The following is a 22,705-nucleotide window of genomic DNA, read 5'->3' on the forward strand; positions in this document are numbered from 1 at the left end:
ACTCAAACCCTAACATCTTGTTACTAAATAGGAACTGAGAAGAATTGTACATATCAATGAATAGCTAAGGATTTAAGCTAAGCATCAATACCTTAAATTATACAAATTGCAGCTAGGAGCAATCTAAGAATTTCTCCATGTAGAGCTCTGGAATGATGACTAATTGTATGGAAGAATCACTGGTGACCAGGTGCTGCTCCATCTTTGATAGCATCCCAATTGAATTTACACTCTTTGGAGAACCAATCAGCATCTAGCCTTCATTTAAAAACATCAATGGATTCAGCAATAACAGTTTCATTAGATAATTTGTTCCAATTGCTGACAATACATGTTGAGAAGAATTGAGTACAGACACTAGATGTTGTAGACTGCTTGACAAGTTTCAGTTGATGACCTCTAGTTCTTGAATTGGTACTAATAGTAGGGAATAATGATGGTAGAATGTTAACCCTCAATAACTTAAAGGCTAAAATGGCATCCCCTCTATTTCTCCTGTATACAAGTGTAGGGAGATTCAACTTTGATAGTCTTACAGGATAGGAAAGCTCTTGTATGCCAGATATCACTATAGTGGCATGTCTCTGCACATCTTCAAGAACTTTCATAACCTTTTTAAAATATGAAAAGGCAAGTGACATTCCAAATTCAAGCTTAGGATCCATAAGTCCCTTATAAAGAAGATTGAAGACTAAACAGGAACAAGTACAAATAGTACACTTAATCAAGCCCAAGGTTAAGCTAGCCTCAGCAGAAGACCTCTTAGCATGAATGCTGAATTTTAATTCATTGTCAATAGTGACACCAAGATCTTGCTCATTATTAACAGAGGAGAGTGGGTGCCCTAAGAAAAAATAAGAGCAGCATGGATTCTGTTTGCCAAAGTGAATGATATGCAGGCCTCCCGCTAGATTTTTTGTGAAAAATATGAACTTTTGACCACAAAAATATGAACTTTTGATTGCGCTTTTTATGAACCTAAATTTACGATATGTGCACCTCAGAAACTGTCCAAGGGCATAAAAAGTGGCAGTTGGTGTTTTCATCACTGGTGCACATATTCTTCTTGTTTTTTTTTTTTGTTTTTTTCATGAGTTCAGTTAAATGCGTTTAATTTGTATAAAAGTACAAAATACAATAGTACAAAATAGTTCACTCTACTTGTTCCTTTTGGCAAAATATGACAAAATTAAGGACGGCTTTTGTTTGTTTACCCTGCTCTGTATCAGCTCAACCTCTCTGGCTGCCTCATCTTCTTTACGCATCTTCCAGCTCAAAGCCTTGATCATACTTTGTGCAAGGCTTATTTCTACAAAGTCTTTGGCATCTATGGCTTTTTTCAGCTTCTCATTAGCTTCTTGAAGAAGCGTTTCTGCTACTTGTCTCTTCTCCTTTTCAACTGACTTCTTCTCACTCAAATCTTTTACCAGGTGTTCAATGGTTTTCTTCTCAGATAACATCCTATTTTTTTCCTCTTCTTCTTCTTTCCTTTTGGACGCCTCTTCATCCTGTCTAGATCGCTCTGCTTCCAGGTACAGTTTATAACTCTGGCACGCATTTTGCCCCAAATTCAACAGCTCTCTGGTAATAGAGACTATCTTGGGCCTGTTCTCAAACTTCTTTAAAGCATCAGAGACTATCAGTCTAGCATTGAGCATTTTGACTTTCATTGATGATTTTTCCTTGGTCATGATCTGTCCTGACCGGGAAAAATCACATTCAACATCAGCATTCCCATGCAACATGCAGAGATTTGCTTTTACTATCTTTGAAACAAGGGGATATTTTATCTGTCCTTGATGGTTTTTCAGACTAAAACCCGAGTTCCATAAATGCATGTTGCATGTCCCAATGTCAGCTAGGCCTTGGTTGCTGCACACAGTTCAAACTTTTGAATCAAATAACGTCCAAACTTTCTTGTTGACATTAGGTCCGTCACTTCTCAGCATCAAGACTTGACAGAGATCAAGGTTAGCATCCTTTCGAGCTTGTAGTAGGTGCTGGTGTAAATCTTCTGCTTTTGCGTGTCCTATGAAAAATGACTGTAGGTGACATACAAAGACTCTTTCTATGGTCTCTGACCAGTATCTAATCATGATATTCAACTTCTTTGCACCTTTGGCATTTGTAGTCTCATTGTAAAGCAATGCCAAGTAAGAAGATCCAATGTCACATAGAAGGTCCTTGCAAAAAGCATTAGTGTGAATCCATGTAAAAAAAAAAAGAAAAAGAAAACAATAATCAATCAACTTATGATCTTCTGGAAAGAAGTTATGTTACAGCTCATAAGCTTAAATCAACTATTTAGGAATATTACTACTAGAAAACTAGCAAAGACTCAAGCCAGAAAATAAAAAATACTAAAAAATAGCTTAGTATAAGAAGATATGGGGGCAACTTAGGAACAAAATTATATGTAGCGATGTAGTAGTAAATAGAAGAAAATGCATGTTCACAAAACAGGCATTGATACAGTTTAAAACGTTTTAAATAAAACTCTTGCACATTTGCTTTGCTTGTCCTTTATAAGGAAAAACACAGCAACCGCAAGTACTTTCCAGCTGATGGCAAGAAAAATATGAACTTTATGAACCTTTTTTTCTAAATTATGAATCATTTATGAACCTAGGTTAAAAATATGAACTTTTTTCATAATTATGAACCCAGTGGGAGGCCTGGATATGGCACTTGGCAACATTCAATTCAAGAAGCCAGGCCTCAGCCCATTGACCCAGCAGATGAAGATTATTTTGTAGCAGGGCATGATCTTCACAGGACAAAGCTGGTCCAAGAAGCTTCAGGTAATCTGCATAAAGAGTTGAACTACTGCTGATAATGGAAGGAGCATCATTGATGAAAACATTAAATAGTGTGGGACACAAGACACTTCCCTGAGGAAGTCCACTCAGAACACACATTGAGGAAGAAAGAATACAATCTTCAGAGTCATCAAACAACTGAACACATTGGTTTTGTGAGTAACGAAAGTCAAGGATCCAGAGCAGGGATTTCTCTTTGAGCTTAATTGCATGCAATTTAATTGCAAGTCAATTGTGACACACTTTATCAAGAGCCTTAGAAAAGTCAAGCAGAATCATGTCAGCAGGAACCCCAATATCAAGCAACTTGGTGATGTAATTATATGATTCAAGGAGTTGGTCTCAACAGATCTTGCAGAACGAAAGCCATGTTGTGAACTGTGTAAAACATTGTTTGTTTCATGGTGCTTAACAACTGCAGAGTTGATTATTCTTTCAAGAACCTTAACAACTGCTGATGGGTTGATAATTTTCAGTAAGTTCCTTTCTACCTTTTTAAAACAGGAACAATATTTACAGTTTTCCAATCCTGAGGTAGTCTAGAAAGATTTAATGATAGTTTGAACAGCAGGGAAAGAGGTTGACACAAAACTGTATGACATTCATGTAGGATATGTGGGTGAATGCTGTCTGGGCCAGCAGATTTATGCAGTTTGAGGGATGTCAGTTCCTTTAGAACCAAAGCAACAATAGGCTATGGTTATTATTAAAATTACTTAAGATCAAACACTTGAAATTTTGGGTTTATTGACTTACCTAGAAGGATGTTTTTCCAGAAATACCAATTATCCTATTTTGATGTATACAGAGTAAAATACCTCTTTTGGGGAAAGACCACTTTTCTTCAACATTCCAGAAAAATAGAGAAGGGTGTTTGGATTGCCTCTATTTAACTACAGCATGAAATAATATGACTATAGTAACAAGATCCTGCCTATTATCCACCTTCTTGGTGAAATTTACACCAATAATTTGTCATCACAAAATTCAAAATCTGGTCTCTGTTTGGATAAGTACTTGGAAAGGAAAAAATATATTTAATATTTGCAATTTATGGAATAAATATCAAGCAATGGCAGTTACACTTTTAGAATAAAAAAACAATAAGTTTTCTGTTTATATCTGCATAAAACTGGAACACTGAAAGTATAAGACAGAGAACTATCAGCTTAATCTCAGTTGTAGCAAAAACCCTGGAATGCATTGTGAACACCAAAATACTAACACATCTTCTGTCCAGCAGTATAGTGTAACTGGACTAGCATGGCTTCCTTCATGGAAAGTCAGTTGAGACCAACTTACTTGAAACCTACAATATCATCACTGACCTTCTAAAGAGGGGATCACCTGTTGATCTTACCAAAGCATTTGACAATGTGTCCCACGGATGCCTTAGGGCCAAATTATTGGCAATTGGCATCTATAATGACGTAGTAAAATGGGTGATGAATTTCCTGACAGACTGAGAGTAGCAGGTCCAACTTTTCACCAATGATGGCAATTAAGTATTCTCTGAACCATGTGATGTTGTCAGTGAAGTTCCTCAGGGTATTGTCCTAGGCCCTACCCTCTTTCTCATTTACATAAATGATATGACAAAGGAAGCTGCAAATAACATCAGGTTTTGCACTGATGACTCCAAGCTTTTTGGACCAGCTGTTCAACAAAGTCTGCAATCAGGCCTCCAGAAAATCCAGAAGTGGACCAGTGAATGGCTGCTTGAGTTTAACATTAATAAATGCAGTGTTCTCCATTTTGGCAATTACAATCCTCACCACCAGTATACCATGCATGACCAGAAGTTGCAGTCTGATATTCAGCTACAAACCAGTTGTAAAGAATGAGACTTGGGAGTAATCATTGATGAGCAACTAAAGCTCCATGGGCAGTGGCAACAAGTGGTGTCAAAATCTAAATCAAGTCTAGGCCTAATGAAATGCACTATCACCAGCCACTCCTGTACTGTCTTCCTGAGACTTTAGGCCTGTTTTTTAGCACTAAGATCTTACATCTTTCTGTAAAGATTATTGTTTTTTAACTTATCTTTGTTCTAAGATCTCACATCTCACTGATGTTAGCAAAAAGTGTGAAGACCACCACTGTTCTGCCATATAGAACAATGATGAGAGAACTTTGATGATCTACTCATCATTGTTCTCAGACCGCCGATCAGAGCAGAATGATGAAAGATTCTTGCACAAAAACAACCAAAGATATAAGATCTTTGTTCAAAGATTTCACTTTTAAGCATTTTCTGACAAAAGATGTAAGATCTTAGCACATTGATGAGTGAAAAAACACCCCTTTTGCATGGCTATTGTTAGGCTGTTCTTGGACTTTGGAAAATGTCTGACCTCCCCCTCCTACAAACATGACACCAAAATAACTGGAGTTCAAAGATGTGCCACCAAATCCATCAAGGGTCTGCAAAATATGATATATGATAAGAGACTGGAGCACCTACAACTACCAACGCTGGTCTTCAGACATGACAGATGTGATAGCCTACTGACCTACAAATATAATAGTAAACCAAACAACACCCTCCTCACAAAACATACAGGTCAACACAACACTAGAGGATACTCACAGAAGCAAGCAAAGCAAAGAGAGATGACCAGAATGCACCAAAAAATTTTTACCAAGTGTATTTACAACAACTGGAACAACATCCAAGACAAAACCATGACTGTACCCACTAGTGCCTCCTTCAATGAAAGACTTGACAAAGAATGGAACAAAAAGCCATGGAAATTTAAGTGGGGCAGTCTATCCCTCTTAGCTACCAACTAATAGAACATCACTGGGCCCAGTTCACAGTGGCATTCCAAATTAAAATCATTAATACAGAGCAGAACAGGGTCAATATCTACCAAATCATATTATTGAGTTAGGACTAAAGTGAATACACCATTTGATGCCTTTTTTTATGCTGATAACGAATATACAAATCATTTCTATCATAGATAAATTTCCGCCCCCCCCCTATATATATGCCCATTAGGGGGTAGGGTCGGTATAGCCTATTTAGGGGGGGGGGGGTTGAAATTCATTTCCGACATAAATGCTTTTTATATTTGTAATCAGCATAAAAAAAAGGCATTGAATGGTGTATTCACTTTATTTGAAACTCAATAATATGATTTGGTATATATTGACCCAGAACAGATCCAGCACAGACCTTATTTTGCTCTGAAGTGTGAATTAAGGTAATATATAGGCTAAGCTACCTCAAAAAGAGGCATAGGCCTAGGTCTTTCCCAAAAAGAGGTCTTCTATCCTACCTTAAATTGTTAATGAATAAAAAATTATGATAAATATATACCAAATCATATTATTGAGTTAGGAATAAAGTGAATCTACACCATTCAATACCTTTTTTATGCTGATTACAAATATAATAATCATTTCTATCATAAATGAATTTCAGCCCCCCCCCCCCCCTCTATATGCCAATTCAGGGTATATAGGTCTATTTCTACATTAGGGGGGGCTGGGGGCAAATTTTGATTCTGATGTAAATAGGAGGTAACTTTAAACTTTACCCCCACCCCCCTTATGTAGAAATATATACCCTGAATTGGCATATATAGGGGGGGGGCTAAAATTCATTTCCAATAGAAATAATTATTATATTTGTAATCAGCATAAAAAAAGGGGTTCATTTCTACCAAATCATATTATTGAGTTAGGAATAAAGTGAATACACCATTCAATGCCTTTTTTTATGCTGATTACAAATATAATAATCATTTTTATTGGAAATGAATTTCAGCCCCCCCCCCCTATATATGCCAATTCAGGGTATGCCTATATATTTCTACATTAGGGGGGAGTGGGGGTAAAGTTTAAACTTACCTCCAATTACATCAGAAACAAAATTTGCCCCCCCCTAATGTGGAAATATATAGCCTACCCTGAATTGGCATATATAGGGGGGGGGGGGCTGAAATTCATGTCCAATAGAAATGATTATTATATTTGTAATCAGCATAAAAAAAGGCATTGAGTGGTATATTCACTTTATGCATAAGTCAATAATATGATTTGGTAGAAATTTACTAAAAAAGGCATCAAATGGTGTATTCACTTTATTCCTAACTCAATAATGTGATTTGGTATATATTTACAAAATTATATCATGCTAGGGAGTTATTATTAATAAAGGCTATTAATTAGGCCATAGAAGCAGGCCAAGACCTTCAATGCAGTTGATAGGCTAGGATAAACACAGCCCATCCTTGAACTGCTTTGAATTCCAAAATCAGCATAGGGTACAGCCAAGCTTTGACGGCAAATTAAATAATAGCAAAGCAATTACTACCATACTTACACTTATCTGGTTTCTGGAACGACTGGGGCTTCCTCGTCCTCTAGGACTGCCCCTACCTCTTAGTCCACCTCGTCCACGCCTACCACCTCTTCTCATTTGAAGACTTCCACGCTTTGTGACTGCACCACCTCTACCTTTTCTTACATTTATTTTTCTGGCTTTAATAAACTCATCCAGGGACTGATCCATTTTTAATTTTTGAAACTTCTGAGCTTTAAATTTATATCAAAATGGCGTTATAATGAATATGATGAACAGCAAAGAGAATGAATATGAAGATTTATTGTGCGCTATAGTAATGGTACCTATATTTTCTTCTAAGCTTTATTGATAAGACATCTCTCAGAGCATTTTTTGGTTTTAAATCTGTCTGTCGAAAAACAAGGACGGCACCCTCAGAGAGAGTATTGAATTAGAACTCACATGGGGATAGTCCAGTGCTTTGAATCCAAGTAGCTGCTGCTGCCAGGCGCATAAATTGTAGTAGCCTATAAATTAGGAACCGACGGAGCAAAAGGAAGATGGCTAAATAATATTGACTGAAAAACCCATAAGTTGTAACTGAAGAAGAACAGGAATTTTACCGTTTGATTTGATTCTCTGTGGACACGGAGAACCGTTTATCAGTGACATGATAACACAGTGCATTTTGTCTTGTGACGATATAAAAAAAAGTCTTACTTTTCCTTGTTTTTCCTTGAATCTAACCTTTGTAAATGCCCGAAGTATTAGACTAGAGTTACGTTTAAAATTTCGAAGCTGTATGTAATGGCTTTTATATAAAGACATGAGCACAGGCCATCTTCTGAGTAAGCTCACTAAACTAACATCTTGATAAACTCAAGTGGTAAATTCAAATTGGAAAGTCAATTCACGAAAAAATGGGATTTTCCTATATTAAAGGATAGAAAGGAACAAAAGAACCAATTTATTGATTGAATGAAAGCAGACCTTTGGGAAAATGTACAAATGGTTTTGATTGTCTGTCGACAATGTAATACTAAATCGAGACAAGTTCTTGTCATAATGAGTTAAGTTACAAATTAAAAGAATTGTCATTTAGTCTACTTTATGGATTAATGATGCTTCTTGACAACAAAAGCCCTCACGCCATACTGTTTTGGGGTTTTCGATTGAAAAATACCATTTTTGTCGTATTTTCATGCCAAAATTGAAAAAAAGAAGGACATGTTTATCCGTTTTCCACTCCAAAACATTTACAAATACATATCACTCTTCTAAATTATCAAGAATTGACGTCACTGATAGCTCAGATGGTAAATCAGTTAAATGGTTTTTCCAGGTGGCTTAACTTTTCAGACAAAGTAACAGATTTTAAATTTTACAAAACGTCAAAAATGCTTAAAATAATTCATGGATACCCCAACGAATGATTTCCATAGAGCAAGCGCTTCCACAATTTTGTTGGAATTTATGTAATTCTATTTGCAGGATTTGTCAAATGTATGTACAAGTAATGCATTAATACTATAGATATTGATTGCTTGAACATGCCTTTCGATTAAAAAGGCAAGACTTTGGCTTCAACAAGACTGGCTGGAGACAACAAAAATATTGATAGTTAAATAATAAGTGATATAGTAGATTCAAATCTATTTTCAAAGTATACATTGAAAACGGAAAATCATATATCCAGTGCATCTACCACTACTGCTACTACTAACAACTCGCTGCATCACCGAGCCAGTTCTAATAATGGTGTTCATAATTTTATGATTTGGAAAAAAAAACAATGTTAGTTGATAGCAAAAACGCGGTCATGGTGGGAGTAGTTCATGCAGGAGTAGCCGTCGTAGGAGCAACAGTAATAGGAGTAGTCTTGGTTAGGGGTAGTAGTCAAAGGAAAACTGTCGTAGGAGTTGTGCTGCTGAGAATACTATCAGGAGCACCCATATTGGATGAAAGTTCTAATGTCCCCCCAGATGAAGGCTGTTTTAGGGGGTAGGTTCTCCTCTATATTGACTTGAAGAACCTCTCAAAAAGGAAAAAAAATAGGAACACAAATTCAATTTTCGAGCTCAGTCCCTTATTCACGAATGGATCAAAAGGCCTTTAGACCCCTGCTAGCTGGTGTTCATTTTTACAGCGGTGCGCATTAATAACCGCAATCTGAATTGAATTAACTCATTAAAATAACGCTTAAAAATAATCGTCTACGGTTAGACTACAAATATACTTAGGTTCAAATCCATCACCGTGCTGTTATAAGTCCTACGATATTAGAGGCTGCATATCTAGCTTTTTTTTTTATCAGGATTGCAACAGTAGCTGAAACCTAGCAAAGAGCAAGGCACAGCCAATAAAAATATTAACCTATACAAGAAAAAATGATTTTTAAAGAAAATGTGTCATTAAAAATATTTTCCAATCAGCCCTGTTCCAGAAATAGTAATTTTCATTCAGATTCAACAGAAGAACAAATTGTAATTACGCCGAAATATTTCTGAGAATTAAATAAGACCCCCAAACCACTCAAAATAGTTTAAAATCAAATTAAAAAGTGCACCATCAAAATCAGCATCGTAAAAAACCTAAAAGCCCCCCCAAAAAAACCTAAGCACTTTAGAGCAACCCAATTTGAACAACGAGAAAAATTACATTTTAGCATCGGCAGTAATAATGTGTCCCCTTTTTTTCTAGGAGTGATTGTATCAAACCAGTAATCATAGAACAACTGAAGAGGGCTCATATAAGTGGGGATCAAAATATCTAGTGCTCTTTTTAAGTGACAAAAGAGACCCCACCGCAGCAAAGCTCCGTTTTTCTGCCATTTTCTGTTATGAAAGATCAGTTTTTGACCAGAGGTTCATTTACTGGATAATGTCAATTCTAAAAAAGCTAATCAGTTTGGTATGGCTTGAAACTCTTCATTTGAGGTTTACAGATCCCTGTGTTAGAAGTAGAGGAATGGAATTTAGCATGGGTAGTACAGCTGTTGCGCATTCTCTTTTCACTTTTTTCCGGTTGTGATTGTACCGGAGGTGGTAGATAATTATGACGAGGGGCCATTTTCAGAATTTGAAAATTCTTGCTGATTTTTTAAATTATAAAAGAGACAGCGCCACAAGTGGGATTATCTGTCAAAAACAATAATTTTGACCAAAAGGCCAGTGAGTGAAATTCGAATCAATCGATTCGAAAGGCCGAGATTCGAATCAATCGATTCGAATCCAAAAACTGTCTAAAAGCCAGTCGATCAAAAACTAATTAAATTTTTGAAAAAATTACTTACTTTCTTTCATAATTATTCCCTCTTGTCCTCATAGTCACTCTCCCGTCAATGCTCCTCAACTTGCGCTTTAGTTTTCCGAGGTATCTACCACAAACCCCTCCCCTCCCCTCCCATAGGACACTGAACTTTGGTGAGCTTAGACAAACTTTGTGACTTTCATGCATTTTTACCATTTTTCTATATATTTTCGCAATAAAATTTTTGTTCCAAGATACAAGTCTGGGAGAGGGGAGATACATTTATTGGTAATGGTCTACAAAGACATAGCCAAAAAAACAAACGTCCATTCATTCGCCGTTCGATGCTCATTCTAAATATAATAATCATTTCTGTCACAAATGTCGACGGTTAAGTCGGAAAATTGGTCACTATTGACAAGGGCCGCTACTCACTTGCCATTCATTGCTATGAACGAACTGAAAGTGAAGGCTACAGGCCAAGTTTTGTTTTAAAATGTTGATTCTTCAATTGTAGCCTCAAATTCTTAATTAAAGACTTTAAAAATCCTTAAATACAGATTTTTTTAAAATAAAATATCAACAGCAAAATATGTACTTACATTGTCTTGATTTTTGTCTTTTATTATGCAATATTTGCCTCTGGTATGTGATCAACAAGCTTAGAAATCTTTTGATTCAGAGATCTATGGTGAAAATTGGAAACCCCTTGTGAAATAAGTAGGCTAAACAGGGTGTTTTGTTTTAGAACGCTCATGTTGTAATTGTGGCCTCATATTTGAGTGTTGGAGACAATAATGTTAGAAAAGTGACTGAGTTTTTGGAGGCTTTGAGAGTTCAAGGTGCAAGAATAGATCTGAAAATTAGGGTTAAGAAAACTAAGTTGCTTAGACTAAGAATAAAAGAGGGCCAAAAGCTCAAGTTAGGAAACAAGAAGGTCCATCAAATGGATAATTTCACTCTCCTGGGTAGCAAAACAAAAATCTGGTTGTTCCCAAATTGAGTGGGTAGAGGTCATAAGAAAGGATCTAAGAGATGTTGAACTTCACAGAGGGAGGTAAAGAGTGAAGGTTTGAATAGATTGAGATAAAGAAGAACCCAGGGGCGGATCCAGGATTTTTTTAGGGGGGGGGCAAGTAGGTTGATCCGATAAATTTGCGTTAGGAGCAAGTTTAATTAACGCAAACTTGAGTTAATTAAGTAAATTAGACTAGATTACGCTAGGGGGGCACGCACCCCCTCACTCCCTGGATCCGCCACTGGGAGGACCGTAAGCAGCTTTGTTGGTCACAGGCGTCTTGGTGCTGCAGTGAATTGTTTGTAAAAGTAGCCTAACATCTGTCATGAATGACCTAAAACCCTTAATTAGCAACTTTTTTTTTTAAATTAAACATTATTTGTGAAATGTGTGGTTACTATACTTTGATTTAGGACGGTCAGATGACAGAGGTATTAATTTACATGTAATCATTATACAAAACGAAAATATTTGTGTGAATCTGGTTTCAACAAGATGTAATATCTCCACCTTTGCACTACTGCTACTATTAACGACTCACCGCAGCACCAAACCGCATTTCTACTAAAATTTAAACGCACGTCTAGTCCCTGTTTTGGAATGGGGTACTTGCAGTTCAGCCCCCTTTTCCCTAAGGGTGCACCTGTCATATTGCCCAAGGGTCACATTTCCGAGCTCTTACACCGTTCTGATTACAATAAACATCTTGAAATTTTAATTCAGTATAATGACTGACTGTACCAGCAAAACCGGCAGCTGGCACTCTCTGACCGGTTTTAAGATTAAAAAGAGCGATTGGAGTCAGAACTGGTGATCAATGGTACCCCTCCTTCAAATTACTACAACTATCTGACCCTTATGGTGAAAAAAAAGAAAAAAAAGTGCCTTGGCTATTCTACTTCTCCGGACTGTTTATATAGGCCACAACAAGAAAAACTTTAGGCGTCATAAATTTCAATCCAATCGGCAGTGAGCTGTTATTATTAGTAGTAGGAAGGTGAGCAATGCGAGGTCTGGCAGAAAAGTCAGCTATGGCTCAAAGCCTCTCCTTAGAAGGCCTCAGAAGATTTATCTATAGTTTTTTAATCGATTTATATTTTTTTCAAGATGGGGCTGATGCATCTTAAGGGGGACCCCTTGATGACACCCTGGTTCAGTTATTTGAGGGATTAATTAAAATGCCTGTTTTAGTTATAAATTCTTACCGACGACTTAACTTTTCTTAAATACAAAGAACACTTAATTTTGTCCACACAGCCCTATCTTCCGCAAAAAAAGTGTTGCGCGTTCCATCCGGCCTGAGAAAATGCTCTATTAATTTCTGAAATACCTGACGAGTGAAGTTACAAACTCATGTGCAGTGGGATACGAGAAAATCGGAAAAAAACTAAAATACTTCTTCTCAAAATACACATGGCGATTCTTATAAAGAGCCAAATTTATAAATTCATGCACAGAGGGATAGAAAGTTTATAAACCATAGCCGAGAATCCGGCCTCATATAGATTTTAGCTAGTAAAGAGCTAACGGGCTACCAGAACATCGTAGACAGATGTTTAATAGCTTATATAAAAGCTATTTCTAATATTTAAGTGTTTTTTAATTATCTTAACATAATATAAAAATAATTTTTTTTAATAGCCACAAAGTCATTGAACAGCATACGGTAATAATGGATTGATTTATCAGGTAAGATTTTGGTCACACCAGCTATAATTCCAATAGTGGGTAATATACAATCTTACATTTTAAGAAATATACTTTAGCGTTACTCGAGATGAAAATCGAATAAGCCATAACATGAAACCCAGAAATCCGGTTATTTCTCTCTATACAAGAGAGAATCATGATATGTTCTTTTCAGAACCAAAATGAGAGTCAATCATTGGACTGAGCTATTGTGCAGAAGGGATACCAAATTAAACAAAAAAAAAGAAAGAGAAAAAAATATCCTAAAATGTTTCACTTTTATACTGTAAAATGTCCTTAATTGGTTTGCTTTTACTGTACCAAAACTCCTATATTGTTTTGTGTTTTCAGTAAAGCGCTAGTTTTCTATAATCCTAAAAACATAGGAAAATATAATTAGTTGGTTTATTTGTATTATTTTCGTTGATATACGTTAGATAGACTGTGAAGCAATAATTTTTGTTCCTTTTAAGTTTCGACTTCGTTCTTTAATTCCCTTAGAAAAACTTTATTTTTAAAGTCAGTCTTTGCCGGTTTTTAATTGCAGAAGCAACACTGCAAAGATATTTTTTTTTTTTCGAGGGGGAGGGCAAACCTCCTCATATACGGAATAATTTCTGTTCGCTTTAATATCACTCGTTACTTTCAGTTGGAAAACAACTTTTTTTTTATATTTAATTTCTGATAATTTTCAAATAATGCCGAGAAATCCATGCTACACCAAATGATGTACACAATTTTTGAAGGTGGACAACCTCGACAGTTAGAAAAGAGTAATTATTTTTATAAAGTATATTTTAAGGTTTTCAAACCCCAAGTAAAAACTCCTTCTTTCGATAAGCACCAAAAATTTTTAGACATGCAGGTGTGGAAAAGCAATAAACAAGAAAAAGTTGGAGAGTAACCTGACAACCAGAGAAATATCACAGGAAAAAAAAAAATGCAAATAGGTTTTTAGTATTATGATTTCTCTATATACATTACAAATAGTTTTATTCTGTCTATTAAACAGTAAAAGTAAAAAAAAATATGAATAAATAGATATAACAGTAAGTAATCCTTTTTTGAATATATAACTTTAAGTGGTTCCAGAACTATATGCATACACTTCTTCAGCCCTAAAGTGGCAAGGGATTGGGCTAGTGATTTAGTGATCTGCAGACCATACTAGAATGTTCTGAAATTTTGTTGCAAACCATGAAACTGGATGTCGTCAATTCCCTTTTGAATGGGAACGCTTGACAAGTTAAAAAAATGAGTGCATCACAGTTTACAAAAATAGTGAAATATCAGAAAAATAACCATATCTAAGGCACAAAACTAAGATAGAAAAAAAAGCCCGATAAGGAATTGAGCCATTGTCATTCTAATTCAAATTCTATCGCTGGGGTATAAAAAAACTTGATACGTCATGACAAATTTGGAAATTATTTATATTTGAACGAAACAATTTGTATCTAAGAAAATTTATGTCGTCTTGCGTGCTTTTCATAGCATTACTCGATTAAAACACAACAGGTGTCAAAATTAAAAATTCAGGAAACAACCCCAAAAATCATAATTTGGTATTCGAGCTCAACTTTTCCCGAATTATTTCGAAGAAATCTAGAAGTGAAATGGAATTTCGTTCTCAAATTCTCAGAGAGGTTAATCTTCTGCAGGAGCACGACATAAGTTTAATTTTAAAACTTTATTTTCCCAGCTAAGATAGTTTTGTTATGAAACCATATAAAATATGATGACAAACCGGTTTTTGTTTTACTCTCGTAAACTACTAAAAATTTTACAAACTTCAGCGGAACCTTTTCTGGCCGTTTTGCGATTCCCAACCCAGGAAAACTTCGAGTTTGCACCTCTTACCACTTCGGTGCTACAGACCGCTTAACGTGAGAAAAAAAGAAGCTCTGAAAGCATTAGTGTTGCACCATAACACAATTACTTTCGGATGACACAAACAGCTTAAGAGTAAGAATACAAAGTTTCCATTCGTGAGGTGCGGAATTTGAAAACTGAGGTGCGGAAGTGAAAATTTTTCATATGAGGATTTAAAAATATTTTTTTAAAGCGCCCAAGGTGATATTTGCAATTGGGCTAATACTTGCCTTTTCTTCATCAGCAAACTTTTGGACTTTCTTTTCAGACGCCAACAATCTTTGACGGTAAATAAAACATGCTTAATATCCATCTTCACCACTTTGGTGTAAAAAAAGATGAGCTCAAGAGATCCCGATTAATTGGCTGTCTTTTCCCACCCAATGATATGAGAGCATTCGCACTCTGACATACGATATACGACTATAGTTGATTTGACTAAAGTCAAGTCGACTGTAGATCTTACAAGGCCTGAATGTTGAAATTTTTCATTTCAGTCAGTAGGACAATTGTCAGGAAAAATTTTCAGAGAAACTGAAATAAAGTTTATTTTAAATAGCCTAAGCAGTGGCTTAGGTAGGGGGTAAGGGGGACGGGTGTCCCCGGGCACAGCCTCTGAGGGGGCGCCCTAGTCAGATATTTTTTTCCGCCAATACTATGATCTGTTTAAATTGTGATAGTGATGGTGGGAAACTGACATTGTCCCTAGGTGCTGAAAACCCTAGCTACACATATGACCCTGAGACCACCTTGTCGAAAATTCAAAAATCCGGAAGCAAAATTACCCACATTTTTAAGTGACTACGCGCTGACTCTGCACAGTGACAGGAGTGACGAAAAATTACCTAGAGTTCGAACGTAAACGATGAGAGTGGGTAGCTACGGAGGGTAAAATGCTTGAACTAGACTGTAGTTCAGATATAATCAGCTGAAGTCCAAGGTTCGAATCACTCAATGTAAAAAGGTCATAGTTGAGTTAAGTCATCTCGGTTTAAGTCCTGACTTAACAGTCGAATTAGTTCGAAGCCCTGGAGGATTTACCATACATTTCATCACTAGGTTTAATACTGTCAAATTACACTGCCTTTTTAATCTAGAAGCATACTTTGGACCTTAAATACAAGGCTGATATTGGTTTCATTTCAGCCCCTGTTTGGAAGCTTTGTCCTTAAGGTGTAAAAAAAAGAATTTATATTCATAAAAATTAAATTCAAAAAGTACTATTGTCTAATGAGAAAATATAAGTTTCCGGTCTGAGTGAGGTTTCCTTACATTCCCGTGTGGGTAAAGTTTCCTCAAATTCGCTGTCTTTTCTCAATTCATTTGATGTGTTAAAAAGCTGTTGCCAAGTTGGAACTGTTGCGGTTACTCAAAAGTAGATATAGAATATATTTTATAGCACAACAAAAAACGGAAAATGTAGAAAACAGTAGGAGCAGAAAAGCTGAGAAAAGAGAAGAGGTAGAAAAGCAGATTCTCACTAGTTCTGGCTATAGAGTTCATTCTAAAATAGCTTATATCTAGAATAGCATAACAGTGTTGAACTTTCAGAGTCGACCAAAGACTGAAGACAGCTTAATGGATACTAAAAGCCAGCTTACCTAATGTGCGTAATACTCAAGCAATCACTAATCGTCAACACTAAAAGTACCGTGTGTCGTTGTATAATGAGTATTTGAAACCTGAAGTTAAGCGAGTATTTCTTGTTATTATACAGTCATACTTATAGTGTCTAATAATTTAGTTTTACATATACAACATTATGTCCTTTTAACAACCTGGATGCCCTTAAACTCTTTTGATTTATTTTATAGCTGTAGTAGCAGTTTCATTCACAGTCAGAAACGCAGTCATAATAGCAATACTACTACTAGTAGTGGTAGTTGCAAATAGTCGCAGTCTCAAGGGGGGGGTAAAGGGACTTTAAATTTTGTTTTAGATGCAAGGGGGCGAATTACTCTTTCCCAGGTCCCAATAAAAAGGTACGCGCAAAGATTTTTTACTTGGCTTTTTGGATGATGATAAGGCTTAATTGCTGGAACTTAGCAAACTTTTAAAATAGAAATTACATTTTAGCGATGAGCCAGAATTTGAACTCCTAAAACCTACGTTCAATAGTGCGTCCCACTAAACCAACATTACTTATTCGAAACGTTTGACGGGACGTAAATGATGCCAAAAGTAAGGAGGATTACTACTTGAGACGGTCTGCATTAGTTGTCGAGAAAATAACGTCACATGTAAACAAATAATTCAACCATTAAAAAAAAAAGAAAAAGAAAAGAAAAATAACAGGTAATTATATGCCGAAAACAAAAAGGGATAGTAGTAGTGAAAAGTGACACACCGTCAGGAATTTGTAAATACGGTTTTTAAATTGGAATGTGCGTTATTATTGATATTTTTCGTCTGGTTGCAGTGGCGAGAATTTACAAAAATTCAGGGAGCAGGGGCGAAATGTAATTTTTCAAAATTCAAAGGGGGAGGGGGGGGGGGTACACGTGACCCTATACCCAATTGATACCACTGTCTGGTTGTACATAAGCGTTTCAGTATCACGTGGATGGATACGTATTTATTTTTAATCCCTTACATACTACATCCGGGGAAGCTATGGCTAGTCGGATAAGGTGTGCTCAAACGTAGTATGAGTGTTTTTCATTATGGTAGATAGCGTTCGGCAGTGACGTCATTTCTGTAATGCACCAACATCCCTTACTCTGGAGACGCATGTCACAAATGCAGATATTTTGAAAATAATAGAAAGACAAGACTGCTGTCAGAGCAATTTTTTTTTCTCTAAAACGAATTTTTTTAAAATAAAACAAACGGGTCAAAGCTACTTAAATACTTTTAATTTGCACAAGGAAGCATTTCACAAAAAATCGGCAATTAAGATATAAATCTTGCAAAAAAAAACTAGCAGTAGAAAATTAAGTATAGTAAAGGAATAATAATCTTGGAAAGAAGTAACAGTAAAATTTCCTTAAGTACAATCCAAATAATTGGAAACCAAAAAAAAAATAATTTTGTTTTGCTTATACCAACAAAACTTGAATAAAATTAGTTAACGCCATAAACTCACATGCAAAAGATACGAAGGTACACAATAGTAATATAGAAAAAAAAAAGCGAAATATATTTCCCTCTATACGTATTGACATCGCCACATAGTTACAGCGAAAGCATGTTGCCAAAGATCACAAAGAGAATACATTAATATAAGTATCTTTCAGAGTAAATACTGATAGGTTATTTAGGTTCCTGTGTTGTCGAATCAGGACGTTTTGGTGGACTTCCTGGGGGCGTAATCGGCTGTTTTGGTTTCACTGGTGATTTTGACAGCCCTGGCTTTGAAACTGGGGCTTTTGACGATCCCGGCTTTGGAACAGTGGCTTTTGGGTTGGAAGATGAAGGCCTGGTGGGGGCTATCTTTTTCGGAGGGGCCGGACCGTTGACACCTGAAATGACAGCAAAGAAGATGGTAAGGAGAAACTAATATGGTCCTTAAATGCCAAGTCATTACTACAAACTAAGCAGCCTAAGATGTACTGTCAAAATACGATAATCAGGGCCGTCTTCAGGATTTTTTTTCGGAGGGGGGGGGAGTAACAAAAAAAACCTTACAAAACGCACCACAAATTTGTTTATATTCATTCTTTTTACGGTTTTACGAGTCGTACAAAAATTTCGGGGGGACCCCTCTTGGATAGAGCCTTGACAATATTAACATAATATTAATTAACATTTGTTATAAAACTAATAACATAAATAGTTACAATGACCAAAATCCAAATGGCAGAAAAACAAACAAGCAAAAGAAGAAGCATTGGCAATTTTGAATATTTATTGGCCACACCCTTGTCATTTTAAAATAACAGTCATTTATTACCACCTAAAATAAAGAAAAATAAAACATAAAACAGTGGAGCAAAATAAAGAAGAAGAATAATTTACGAATTTTTATCAATCAAAACATTTATAGTGAGTAGAGACCCCTTACATGTACCCCAACTGATAATGAGAACTATAAGCAAAAGCATTTCAAAAAACCACAGCTTTCTTGAACTCGAAAACTTTTAATTCGGCCCTCGAAAGTCTTGATTCCACTAGAATTCTAAGCAGGCCCTAGAGACACTCAGAAACACAATAAGGACAAAAGTTTCACGACTAGGAACTTTTCCTTAAGGTTTTGCAAATAATAACACCGTGAATTCTGCTGAGTTTTCCCTTCATTAAAATGCAGAAAGGCAGAATGTTTATTTTTCACAAAAAAAAAAATCAAGTAGATCCCAGTTTATACAATTGGTGAGTGTATGTAACAACTAGCCAATCACATGAGGTTATACGACAGGCACTTGAAGCAAGTACTTGTACAATCGGAGTTCGATTAGTTTCTGATAGTGTCTCAGGGCTCGAATTGAACTTACAGAACAGTTATTTTGTAAACAGAACAGAGGGGGACAAATGTTCTTCTGGCCCTCACAAAAGCGTACACACTACGTTTTTTCTCTTTTCTACGTCTGTTACCATAGAAGCTCTTTACCTAGTTAAAACAAAATATTATTTCTTAGTGAAGAGTCACACAAAAGTCACGCTAGATGTTTCAAAATAAACACCACCGATAGTTTTCCTAAGCCTAGCCAATTTTGTTGAAAATATAATATGATAAAATTAAGCTAGTTGGGACAGAAATTTTACGTCGTCTTAAAAAAAAGAAAAAAAAAAAAAAAAAAAGCGGTCCAGATTTACTTCATAATTTAAAAAGGTATACTGTGGACGAATGTTCGTCCGCTTCCGTTATGGATCAGGGTAAAACCGATAATTTTACCGGCTGACGAAATGGAAACAATAGAAAAATACTTAACTACCCTTAACGTTATACTCACTTCTACAAATAATAGTAGCGTATAATAGTATTAAGCATTTAATACTATTAATAGAATTAAATAATATATTTAATAGTATTAAGTATTAAGCATTTTCCCTTTATTGCACTGCAGGAAGCTAGAAATTTAATTTTTTTGAAAAAAAAAGAAGAAAACTGTGAAACCCATCTAAAATAATCTTTTATTACTTAGTGAAAACCCATCCGAAAGTCAGGCACGATCCTTCAAAACTACCCAAAAGTCCCCCCAATTTTACAGAAAAATATGATGTAATACAATAGAACTAGTTGCGACAGAAATTTAGCATCGTATTAGTGATCAGATTCACGAAGATATAATTTTTATTATAAAATAAAGTAAGTAAAACTAGTATGTAAAATAAACTTTAATATCTCAGTGGAAATTCGTCCTTGTTTCAGACAAGATGTTTCAAAACACAAACTTATCCAGAACTTAACAAATTTCGATCAAATTAAGCGATAATTTGATCGAAAGCACACTTTTTAGCATCCCTAAAGGGGCAGTGTTTTTCTCAAATGCGAATAGAATGCGAATAGAGCATTATCTCAATGTGAATATTTTTGAAAACAAAATAAAACGAAAAAAAAAATGTTTTCTAATGATTTCAACCTACCTCCGTTTTCCAAGACTGGTTTTGGCTTCGACAGTAATGCCACTCTTGGGAGTGGGCGCGCCGTTCCAGGAGCAACTGAAATTTAAAATTCTATATAAACACAATCAATGCAAAAAAATAAATAATAACAAATAAACAATATAAAAAAAAATTTAACAGCACACCAAGAAACAGCTACAAATGAAAACAAAAAGTCAAAATTTAAAGGACTTATTGGCAAGACACTTGAAGTTCAATTTCCATCGTCTCTTCTTAAACCTATTCAAAATTTTGCCAAGATTAAAGTAATTAGATCTGTTGAATAGTCCCTCATAAAACAAACCAGCAGAAAAGGGTCGAAATTAAAAAGAAAAGCTTATTTGTAAACAAGGCCGTATCCTGTGGGGGAGGGGTTGAAACCAGCTCCCCCGAAATTATTACCCGACTAAAAAAACGTAACAAAAAGACATATAAACAAATTTTTGATAGCTTTTTTAAAAGTTTTTGTACCCCCCCCCCCCAAAAAAAAAAATCCTGTATGCACCCTTGTTAGCAAAGCACTTGAAATTCCATTCCCCTCATCTCTTGTTTAATCTAATCAATATTTTAAGATAATTAAATCTGGCTAGAATTTGCTGAGATTAAACAAAGGAAAAAAGAGGGAATACTTTTTATACTTTTGTGTGCTTTAATTTGACACCTGAATACCCGAAGCAGCTTAAAATGGTCACCCATACAAAAAAAAAAGTTTTAAAAAGATACATGCGAATAATTAAGTAATAACATACATGAACAATTTTTAAATTAAAAATCAATAGTTACTGAAATTATAATTTAATTATATTTCCGTTCAATTAATGTAATTGAAATATGAATAATAAATAACAGAAATTACAAAAAAAAACAAAATAAAATATCAATTTTGTTTTCAATTTTGCTGTACAATGCGCCGAGGATAAAAAGAATTGCGTCAAAAGGGCAAAAAACGGCACATCTGCAAAAAACAAATGTACTCGTACAATATAAAAAATAGCATACTTATAGAATTGTAAAAGAATTATGAAAAATCTAAATAGAATATAATATAGAATACAAAAGAATTGTTCCAGAAGAGCCAAATTGGCCCATCTGTCAAGAAACAATCAAAGCTGTAATACAACAAATTATCATATAAGTATATATTATATACATATTAGTATATGGGAATTGTGAAAAAATTATATAGGAATATAATACAAAATATGAATAGATTTTAAAAGAATTATGCCATAGGGTCATATAAGGACATCTGTGAAACAACAAACAAACCTGCAATGGAAAAAAATAAACATGTATAAGAATTGTGAGAGAATTATAAAAGAATATGAATAGAATATAATGTCTATCTAATCAAACGAGCAATAATTGTAAATATGTATATGATACATAAGTTTCTTCTCGAAATGACTATAATTTTTCTTTGAAAATTCGCATACTACCATAGGTTTCCATTCGTTACCCCAGCCAGTCTCCTAAACAATTTTCATAAATGTTTTGTTGACTGTCATTAGAGACCCCTGAGAACAAAATATTTGAAATAGATGAAATTGAGGCGGTAATCAGAGGCAATAAAAAAAGAAGTAGTTTCTTGCTGAAACCGTGCTGTGCTAAGAATTGACAGTATCAGCGTTGCCAACGCTTTGAAATGAATTGTACCGGTTTACCAGCTAAAATCGTACCCTAAGAGATTAGTTTGTATCGTCTAAACATAATGTTAAAAAATTACGATAACCAGAAGAAAATTTTCGATAAACTAAACCCTGAACAGATATCCGAGTAGGCCTACGAAAGGAGCAAGTAAAACCAAAATGTGCCCGAAATTTGTATTGTACCAAAACATTTCCAAATGTACCACAATGTAACAGGACCTCTAAATTGAACCAAAAACAGTACAACTGTACCAGCGTTGGCAACGCTGTACTGGGTTGATGCTAATTGCTATTCAACAGAACAGGTCAGTTGAACTTTGAACGACAATACCAAGAGAGTGATAGTATTTAATTCAAAATATTGTTATTTTAGACAGGATTTTGGGTCTAGTAAGTTTTTTTTGTATAGTTCAAGGTCACCAATTCACGAAAGTAAAAGAGGAAGGGAAGGATTTTTTTTCGTTTTTTATATAAAGATACAAAAAAAAGGTATTTCTCAGAATCTAGATAGGAGGGGGGGGGGCATTTTTTTTTATAATGAAATTACCAAAACAGAGATTTTATAAACATGGTT

At 35.2% G+C, this 22,705-nt stretch overlaps 2 protein-coding genes across 2 annotated transcripts in view; both read right to left on the reverse strand.

Annotated features, from left to right (window-relative positions):
- The window catches only part of LOC148954293 (aly/REF export factor 2-like), an 84,234-nt gene extending 76,840 nt beyond the window's left edge, over window positions 1-7,394 (reverse strand). Inside the window, exon 1 of the mRNA XM_089087009.1 lies at window positions 7,153-7,394. Coding sequence (XP_088943135.1) covers window positions 7,153-7,341 — 189 coding nt within the window. The 5' untranslated portion in view covers window positions 7,342-7,394. The remainder of the gene's footprint in view (window positions 1-7,152) is intronic.
- Window positions 7,395-17,779: 10,385 nt separating this feature from the next.
- LOC148954294 (uncharacterized) overlaps window positions 17,780-22,705 on the reverse strand; it is a 180,416-nt gene continuing 175,490 nt past the window's right edge. The window contains exons 16-17 of the mRNA XM_089086194.1: window positions 20,465-20,539; window positions 17,780-18,402 (exon numbers count right to left, since the gene is read on the reverse strand). Of these exons, the coding sequence (XP_088942320.1) occupies window positions 18,194-18,402; window positions 20,465-20,539 (284 nt within the window). The 3' untranslated portion in view covers window positions 17,780-18,193. The remainder of the gene's footprint in view (window positions 18,403-20,464; window positions 20,540-22,705) is intronic.

Source organism: Artemia sp. Qi Xiang Cuo, chromosome 3, assembly GCF_049724085.1.
Source record: "Artemia sp. Qi Xiang Cuo chromosome 3, ASM4972408v1, whole genome shotgun sequence".
Classification (NCBI taxonomy): Eukaryota; Metazoa; Arthropoda; class Branchiopoda; order Anostraca; family Artemiidae; genus Artemia; species Artemia sp. Qi Xiang Cuo.